The 10,126-nt window shown below is 42.8% G+C and overlaps 1 protein-coding gene across 1 annotated transcript; it reads left to right on the top strand.

Annotated features, from left to right (window-relative positions):
• Nucleotides 1-624: 624 nt before the first annotated feature.
• On the top strand, nucleotides 625-5,802 carry NDUFAF4 (NADH:ubiquinone oxidoreductase complex assembly factor 4). Its single transcript, XM_073335153.1, has 3 exons — nucleotides 625-829; nucleotides 2,639-2,736; nucleotides 4,370-5,802. The coding sequence occupies exons 1-3, from the start codon at nucleotides 703-705 to the stop codon at nucleotides 4,652-4,654; spliced, it is 510 nt and encodes a 169-aa protein (XP_073191254.1). The 5' UTR covers nucleotides 625-702; the 3' UTR covers nucleotides 4,655-5,802.
• The last annotated feature ends 4,324 nt before the right edge of the window (nucleotides 5,803-10,126 follow it).

The raw sequence follows: 10,126 nt of genomic DNA, 5'->3' as shown, positions 1-10,126 counted from the left end.
GTATTTATAGGTACAGTAAACTGAAAAGAGGTGCCTCTGCTGAGATCAGTCATAACCTAACCTCCCAATACCCCCTGCAGTAGGCGAGAAAGTGGAGGGGAAGAAAGAAGAGAGTGAAAAATAAAGTGACGCATGGCAGTGTGCTAAAGTGAGGCAGTGCTGGGCTCATCTAGATTCTTTCTTTTTTTATTTATTTATTTATTTGTTTTTTTGTCGCCAGCTGCTGCTGCTTTTTCTCCCCTACTCCTTAAGCATAATAACAATCCGACTTTGCCCTCACATCGGTGCCTTTCCATCAGCACAAGGCAGGGCAGCACCATTATTCATCAATTTACAGACGGGGGCACTGAGGCACGGAGCGATGCCCTTGACTAGCCCAAGGACCAGACCCCCAGGCCACCGGTGGCCCGCGTGCCAGGCACAAGACACTGAGGGGAGGTGCTCCGCAGGCCACGGCCCTGGGCAGCCAGCAGCGCCCTGCGCAGCCTCCCCGGCCCCCGCGGGCAGGGACCCTGCTGGGAGCCCCGCCCCCTGGCCGCCCCGTCGCCCGAGCGCACGGCCGCCCCGCCCCGCCCCGGCTCCGAGCCGCTGCCTCCTCGCGCCTCCCTCATCCCTCCCGCGGCTGCGCGGGCTCCTCCTGCCCGCTAGGTGGGGCGCTGGCGGCTCTGTGCGCGTGCTCGCGGCCGGTGCCGCAGGGAGGTGATGGGCGCCAGGGTGACTCGCGTGTTCCGCAACTTCAACCTGGAGAGCCGGGCCACCCGCGAGATCAGCAAGGAGAAGCCCACGTCCGCCCCCCGCCACCCCGTCGCCAGGCCGGGCCCGCTGCCCGGTGAGTGCCCGCGGCCGGCGCTGCGCCTCAAGGCCACGGGGGAGGGACCTAGGGAGCGAGAGCGGGGGGGCTGGGGTTACAGGGGGCGGGGGGAACGGGGTGTGTGTGTGTGTGTGGGTGGTGGGGGGTGGTTACACGCTGCGCGTGCGGGGGGTTACGGGGCAGTAGGGCGCGCGCGTTCCTGGGGCGAGGGGATTATGAGGGCCGGGCGCGTGCGCGGAGCGGTGGTGGAGGCCTGGGGGTTTCTGGGGCGGGGCGGTGCAGGGTATGTGCCAGGGGCGGGGGTTCCGGGGGTGGGATGCAGGGCGTGAGGGGGTTACGCAGGGTATGGGGGGTTACGAGGGGGTGGGATGCAGGGTATACGGGGGTTACGGGGGGTGGGGTGGCACATCTACAGTGGCACAGCTGTGGTACTTTTCTCAGAGTAGCAGCCGTGTTAGTCTGTAGCCGCAACAAAGAAAAGGAGGACTTGTGGCAACTTAGAGAATAACGCATTTATTTGAGCATAAACTTTCGTGAGCTACAGCTCACTTCATCGGATGCATTCAGTGGTACTGCCGCTGTAACACTAGTATAGGTGCTTCCTACAACCATGGAAGGGTTTTTTTCCATCAGTGTAGTTAATCCACCTCTCCAAGAAGTGGTAGGTAGGTCATTGGAAGAATTCCCAGCTGTGTCTACACTGAGTGTTAGGTTGAGCTAATTATGTCATGTAGGGCATGACATTTTTCACAGCCCCTGAGTGATGTAGCTTGACTGATATAATTTTCAGGTGTATACCAGGCCTCACTGTTGTTTAGTATTGCACTTTCTTTTCGTGAATAGGCATAATTGATTCTCCTTTCCCTGTGTACAAGACAACATTAAGTATTGTGAATATCAGAACTAATGCAAAAATGAGATTTCCCTGGAAATGTTCACATGCTTTCATTTTCACTTGAGTTGTGTGATGTCTCATGGGTAAGGCCCGATCAAATTCACAGCCATGAAAAACACGTCAAGGACTGTGAAATCTGGTCTTCCCTGTGAAATCTGTTTTTTTGTTTGCTTTTACCCTATTCTGTACAGATTTCGCACGTGAGAACAGTGTTTCTCAAATTGGGGGTCCTGACCCAAAAGGAGTTGAAGAGGGATCACAAGGTTATTTTAGAAGGGTCACGGTATTGCCACCCTTCTGCGCTGACTTCAGAGCTGAGTGGCCAGAGAGTGGTGGCTGTTGGCCAGGCACCCAGCTCTGAAGGCAGAATTCTGCCAGCAGCAGCACAGAAGAAAGGTTAGCAATACCATACCACGCCACCCTTATTTCTGTGCCAGCTGCCTTCAGAGCTGTGCAGCTGGAAAGTGGTGGCTGCTGACCAAAGGCCCAGTTCTGAAGGCAGCAGCGCAGAAGTAAGGATGGCAATACCGTATCATGCCATCCTTACTTCTGTACTGCTGCTGGTGGTGGCTCTGCCTTCAGAACTGGGCTCCTGGCCAGGAGCCACCACTCTCCAGCTGCTTATCTCTGAAGGCAGCAGTGCAGAAATAAGGGTAGCAGTACTGCAACCCCCCCTACAATAACCTTGTGACCCCCCCCCCACAATCCTTTTTTGGTCAGAACCCCTACAATTACAGCACTGTGAAATTTCTGATATAAATATCTGAAATCATTAAATTTACGATTTTTAAAATCCTATGACTGTGAAATTGACCAGAATGGAGCATTAGTTTCATGGGGCCCTACTCCTGGGCATTATAAACCATGAAGTATAAGCCAACAAGAATATTAGCAAGAGAGAGTGATTTTCTTCTTTAAATCTTTTTTCTTAGATGATCCAGAAATCCAAGAGGAAATTCGCAGAAAAGATGACAAACTTCTCGCCTTATTAAAAGAGGTTTACGTTGATTCCATAGATCCACCTATGCAAGTGAGCATGTCTTCTTTCTGTAATGGGTATAGCAGCAAGCACTTTTCAGATGACAAAAGCAACATACCAAAGCTCATATGATGAATAGGCTTTATGAAGTCTGTCGTCTTTGTAGCTCACTAGCTGTTAATAGATGAAACTGAGCTTTTTTTATTGCTGTTTTGTATTTCAGTTGTTTAATTAGAAGTCTGATTTCAAGGTCACATTCCTTATTTGAGTGCCATCAACCTTTTTTTGTGCCCGCAGTTTTCCTTTCTCTGTATGAAGCTGTCTATACAGGCATGTTCATCTGTCATATAGAGACTCCAGCTGTGTGCACCTTCCTTGTGCCACAGTCCCCAAAGTATACTCACAAATTTGGGTTTCCAGAAGTTTAAGCAGCCAGTCTGTGGAAGGGATGGGAAATAGAATTCCAAATGATGCTATAGATGGTAGAAGAAATTGGAACTTGTGTGGGAGAGGGTTTGTGTTTCTGCTGGAGAGCAAAGAGGCTAGTACCAAGAGTAAAGAAATTATTAAAATATCACTTAAAACTCTGGTGTCCCTTTAAGTGAAGCCATGTATCTGTTTGGGTGAGGAAATGGTAAGATGTTTTATTTATATTTTCCTGTACAATTTTCTAGATTTTTTTTTCTCATGAAACGGATGAACTAAGAGCAGTTGTCTGTGTGATCTGCATGCAAGGCTCAACATATTGGCATTAGATTAAAAAAAGTTAGTCCTAGGCCTCTCTTATGCTTGTTTTCAGTTTGTTTATAGTGGTATTCTCCCCAGGATGCGAGAGAGACAAGGTGGATGAGATAATATCCTGACCTGGAGAAGAGCTCTGTGGAGGTCGAGAGCTTGTCTCTTTCACCAATGGAAGTTGATCCAGTAAAAGATATTACCTCATCCACTTTGTCTCTCTCTTATATTTGGCATTTCTGTAGCACCTTCCATCTAAAACAAAATGTTTTTTAGACATGTTAATGAATCCCCCATAATGTCCATGTGAGATATGTAAATAATGTTATCTCCATTTTACTTGGGTAATAGAGAAGCTAAAAACCTAATCCTGCATAGTGCCGAACACCTGATTTCAATGGAAGTTGGTGCTGCTCAGTACCTTGAAATATATGTGACAGAACTTTCATATGTCTATTTCTGAAATTAGGCATCTACATTCACATTAACACCTAAATCAGTGGCCTGATTTTCAGAGGTGCTAAGCACCAGCAGCTCCTACTGACGTCAGTGGAAAACGTTGGTGTTCAGCTATTCAGAAAACTAAGCTATTGATTTAGATAACATTTGGTCATGGTAACTATTTCTGAAACTGTGGTCTATATAGAACACCATGCTTTGAGGATAAAGTAGCATTGGATTATGGTAGTAATTACTCAGCTTTCCAAAGGGGTCTGCATCTCCATTTGAAATGTTTTAGGGGTCCACAAATGAAAAAAGATTGAAAACCACGGTCTAAGAAAGAGAGGCAGTCCATGAGGATCAAAGTCTTCACAATAGAAAAACTGGAGAGCCTCTTATTTTTAATTAAAAGGAAACTTTAATTAAAGAAATAGGCAGGAAATGTGCAGTATACAGACTAAACAGAACTCTGATTGACTTGAACTTTTTTTTTCTCCTCCCACACTAGGTAAAAGACAAAGGTGGAAGTAAACAGCAGGAATACAGACTTACAAAACTTGGTCATTTAAGGGATCTAGATATTCCGAGCATTCCCAAAGGCAAAATTTCTGTGGTGGAGGTTCTGACTCTTCTCAATAATCATAAACTTTCTCCACAAACATGGACCACAGAGAAAATAGCAAAGGAGTACAATATAGACTTGAAGGAGGTCACCTCTCTCTTAGAATTCTTCATACCTTTTGCTGTGGAAATCTTTCCTCCCAAAGACAGAAAAGCTTTAAAACCTTCCTAAAAGTGATTGGCAAAATCTTGGTTTATCCACTGGTGTCTTCATTTGACACTTCACATACACTGTTTGTGTGGGAATTTGGTCTCATGCTCTTAAAGGTTGCCCCCTTGTAGCAGTAAAATGCTTTATTTAAATGATTGCATTCTCTGTGTGATTGCTGCATGTGAAAATAATGTATTTGATATATTCTGGTTCATAACCTGTCTTATTTATGCCAAATAAGGAGACAATCAGTAAAATCTGTTCAGGACAATAAATGATCCACTTAAATTGTTCCAGTTGTTTGCAGAAAGTTTTATTTTTAAATAAATATCACCTCTTACTGAGAAATCAAATGCAAAATGTGTTGTCTTTGGACTTCATTCAACCAGTGTTTTCTAGTGATTCTGCAGCAATCTTTATCATGGCACCTATTCTTATTCATGCAACTAGTCTGCAGATGTACATACAACACAACAGAGCCACTTTTCCTATAATTAAAAAAATGATAGGAGAGGGTGTTTGCTTCACAAAGAAGGATAATTGCAGGGGAAATAGAATTTTCAAGCATGTCAAGATCTTAAAAGCAAAAGTGGGTGAATTGTGTGGGGGAAATTGCTTTGGCGGCACCTTTAAACCCATGGAGCTGTAATGGCTGCTGTTAAGCTCAGCTACATCCCTTCCATTCTAGTTAGCCCCAACTTTGTAAGTCATTCATCAATCAGTTTATAAACAGCAGTGTCAGGTGGTAGCATTTGAACCTATTGCAGCTTTCCTTGGCTCCCGCATCTTCATTGTGTGATACAGTGGCTCATCTCCGATAAGCATGATTAGTAGGTAGCTTTCAAATTCAGCTGGTTCCTCTTTTCTATAAATAGAAATATCTATGGAGGTCCACCTGTTTTATTTTAGTATCCCCATTTACCCATAAAGGGCTTATATATTCTAGCCTAGAAACAGAAATTCAGGTAACCAACTTCGGGCTAGAAATTTCTATAGATCCCACTACTGTAATACTGCTATATTACCGTGTTGAAGGTAAACTGCATCCTTCATTGCTCTTAGCCAAGTATGTTATGTGCTGTAAACTAGGCATAGGCTAGTTGCAAGTTGTAAACCTTTTGATACTATAGCTATTCAAAATGTGTAAATAAAGAAAATATTCTCTTTCAGTGGTGATCAAATAATGTGGACTTTCATGGTAATGTGAGAAATGTTAAACTTTGTTTAGTATCTTTTCTGTTTGGGGGGAGGAGGGAGAAACATTGCCAACTTACAGCTCAACTTCTGCCTAAGGCCTTCTTAAATAACGTTACTGACTTTAAGATTAATAACCTTTCTTAAATTTAGAACTTAAAATCAGGTAAATTCTGAAGGAGGGGATACAAACACATCTAGAATATGCTTCTTTTAAAAATATGCCTGTTTTTTTTCCCCTACGGGCTTCTTGATTTCAGAAATCAAGTAAAATTCCTAGCAAGACTAACATTAGCTTTGCCATTTCACAACAAAATCCTTTCTACTTGCATTACTAGCCGATTCGAAACAAAACCATTTTCTGCATAGTACATCGGTGCATTTAAATAGGTTATTCATTTGTAATGCACATGGTTTTGTAGTATCTGTGTTCTATAAAAAATTAACTCAGTTTGTCTATACATAAAGGAGCCTGCTGTTCTTCACTCTTACCTTTAGCTGCCCTACAGTATACCATAAGAGGACTGCTTTTCTATTGAGTTATTATTCAACTAAAGTATTTTGCCTCTGTCTCAATGATCTCTAAAGTTTTGTGGCAACATTCCCAATGAGCAGGCCTACACTGAATGTGTACTTCATGTGTCTGTGCTAAGTTTTTAGGGTTTAATCTCGCTTGAGTTCTTTCCAGCTTCACTTTTAAATGTGGTTTTGTGGTATTTGTGAGTAGTTGCTAGAATAACGAAACCTTTCACTGATGTTTGCTTAGTGCAACTAGTGATCTAATACAGTTCTTAAGAATGGCCACACTGGGTCAGACCAAAGGTCCATCTAGCACAGTATCCTCTCTTCCAACAGTGGCCAATGACAGGTGCCCCAGGCGGAATGAACAGAACAGGTAATCAAGTGATCTATCCCCTGTCACCTATTCCTAGCTTCTTCAGGGGAAAGAACAGAACAGCAATTTTGAGTGATCCCTCTCGTCCACTCTCAGCTTCTGGCAGTCTTAGATTCATAGACTTTAAGGTCAGAAGGGACCATCATGATCGTCTAGTCTGACCTGCACAACGCAGGCCACAGAATCTCACTCACCCACTCCTGTAATATTTGTAACATCCTGTAACATCACAGGCCATTGGGCATACTTACCGCTAATAGTCAAAGATCAATTAATTGCCAAAATTAGGCTATCTCATCATACTATCCCCTCCATAAATTTATCAAGCTTAGTCTTGAAGCCAGGTATGTTTTTTGTCCCCACTGCTCCTCTTTGAAGGCTATTCCAGAATTTTACTCCTCTGATGGTTAAAAACCTTCGTCTAATTTCAAGTCTAAACTTCCTGATGGCCAGTTTATATCCATTTGTTCTTGTGTCGACATTGGTACTGAGCTTAAATAATTCCTCTCCCTCCCTGGTATTTATCCATCTGATATATTTATAGAGAGCAATCATATCTCCCCTCAGTCTTCTTTTGGTTAGGCTAAATAAGCCAAGCTCTTTGAATCTCCTTTCATAAGACAGGTTTTCCATTCCTCAGATCATCCTAGTAGCCCTTCTCTGTACCTGTTCCAGTTTGAATTCATCCTTCTTAAACATGGGAGTCCAGAACTGCACACAGTATTCTAGATGAGGTCTCACCAGTGCCTTGTCTAATGGTACTAGCACTTCCCGTCTCTACTGGAAATACCTTGCCTGATGCATCCCAACACTGCATTAGCTTTTTTCACGGCCACATCACATTGGCCGCTCATAGTCATCGGGTGATCAACCAATACTCCAAGGTCCTTCTCCTTCTCTGTTAATTCCAACTGATGAGTCCCCAGCTTATAAAAAAAATTCTTGTTATTAATCCATAAATGCATGACCTTGCACTTTTCACTATTAAATTTCATCCTATTACTATTACTCCAGTTTACAAGGTCATCCAGATCCTTCTGTAGGATATCCCTGTCCTTCTCTGTATTGGCAATACCTCCCAGCTTTGTGTCATCCGCAAACTTTATTAGCACTCTCCCACTTTTTGTGCCAAGGTCAGTAATAAAAAGATTAAATAAGATTGGTTCCACAACCGATCCCTGAGGAACTCCACTAGTAACCTCCCTCCAGCATGGCAATTCACCTTTCAGTATGACCCATTGTTTTCTCTCCTTTAACCAGTTCCTTATCCACCTTTCAATTTTCATATTGATCCCCATCTTTTCCAATTTAATTATTAATTCCCCATGTGGAACCGTATAAAATGCCTTACTGAAATCGAGGTAAATTAGATCCACTGTGTTTCCTTTGTCTAAAAAATCTGTTACCTTCTCAAAGGAGATCAGGTTGGTTTGGCATGATCTACCTTTTGTAAAAGCATGTTGTATTTTGTCCCAATTACCATTGACCTCAATGTCCTTAACTACTTTCTCCTTCAGTTTTTTCCCCAAGACCTTGCATACTACAGATGTCAAACTAACAGGCCTGTAGGTACCTGGATCACTTTTTTTTCCTTTTTTAAAAATAGGAACTATGTTAGCAATTCTCCAGTCATACGGTACAACCCCTGAGTTTACATATTCATTAAAAATTCTTGCTAATGGGCTTGCAATTTCGTGTGCCAGTTCCTTCAATAATCTTGGATGAAGATTATCTGGGCTCCCAGATTTAGTCCCATTAAGCTGTTCGAGTTTGGCTTCTACCTCAGATGTGGTAATATCTACCTCCATATCCTCATTCCCATTTGTTATCCTGCCATTATCCCTAAGCTCCTCGTTAGCCTCATTAAAGGCTGAGGCAAAGTATGTGTTTAGATCTTGGGCCATTTTTAGATTATCCTTAACCTCTACTCCATCCTCAGTGTTTAGTGGTCCCACTTCTTCTTTCTTTGTTTTCTTCTTATTTATATGTCTATAGAACCTTTAACTATTGGTTTTAATTCCCTTTGAAAGGTCCAACTCTACATGGCTTTTGGCCTTTCTCACTATATCCCTACATGTTCTGAACTCAATAAGGTAGATTTCCTTGCTGATCCCTCCCATCTTCCACTCCTTGTATGCTTTCTGCTTTTTCTTAATCACCTCTCTGAGATGCTTGCTCATCCAGCTTCGTCTACAACTCCTGCCTATGAATTTTTTCCCCTTTCTTGAGATGCAGGCTTCCGATAGCTTCTGCAGCTTTGACTTGAAGTAATTCCAGGCCTCCTCTGCCTTTAGATCCAGTCAGAAGCTTACGGATACCCAGGGCATGGGGTTGCATCCCTGACCGTCTTGGCTAATAGCCATTGATGGTCCTATCCTCCATGAATTTATCTAATCCTTTTTTGAACCCAGTCATAGTTTTGGCCTTCAAACATCCCTTGGCAAGGAGTTCTACAGGTTGACTGTGTGTTGTGTGAAGAAGTACTCCCTTTTGTTTGTTTTCAAACTGCTTCCTATTAATTTCATTGCGTGACCCCCTGGTTCTTGTGTCATGTGAAGGGGTAAATAACACTTCCTTATTCACTTTCTCCACATCATTCATGATTTTATAGACCTCTATCATATGCCCCTTTAGTCGTCTCTTTTCTAAGATGAACAGTTGTAGACTTTAATCTCTCCTCATATGAAAGCTGTTCCATACGCCTAATCATTTTTGTTGCCCTTCTATGTACTTGTTCCATTTCAGTATATCTTTTTAGAGATGAGACAACCAGAACTGCATGCAGTATTCAAGTTAGGCATAATATGGATTTATATAGTGACATTATGATATTTTCTGTCTTATTATCTATCCCTTTCCTAATGTTCCTAACTTTGTTTGCTTTTTTTGACTGCCACTGCACATTGAGTGGATATTTTCAGAGAACTGTTCATGATGACTCCAAGATCTCTTTCTTGAGCAATAACAGTTAAGTTAGACCCTATCATTTTATATTTGTAGTTGGGATTATGTTTTCCAATGCACATTACTTTGCATTTATCAACACTGAATGTCATCTGCCATTTTGTTGCCCACTCACCCAGGTTTGTGAGATCCCTCTGCAACTCTTTGCAGTCAGCTAGGGACTTAATTATCTTGAGTAATTTTGTATCATCTGTGAACTTTGCCACCTCACTTTTCATCCCTTTTTCCAGATCATTTATGAGTATGTTGAACAGCAGTGGGCCCAGTACAGATTGGCAGACCCCGCTATTTACCTCTCTCCACTGTGAACACTGATGATTTATTCCTATCCTATGTTTCCTATCTTTTAACCAGTTACTGATCTATGAGAGGACCTTCCTTCTTATCCCATGACTTCTTACTATGATTATGAGCCTTTGGTGTGGGACTTTGTCAGAAAG

This window comes from Lepidochelys kempii, chromosome 3 (assembly GCF_965140265.1).
Source record: "Lepidochelys kempii isolate rLepKem1 chromosome 3, rLepKem1.hap2, whole genome shotgun sequence".
In the NCBI taxonomy this organism is placed as follows: Eukaryota; Metazoa; Chordata; order Testudines; family Cheloniidae; genus Lepidochelys; species Lepidochelys kempii.
Note: the sequence above shows the minus strand (reverse complement) of the source record. Positions and strands in the feature narration are given on the sequence as shown.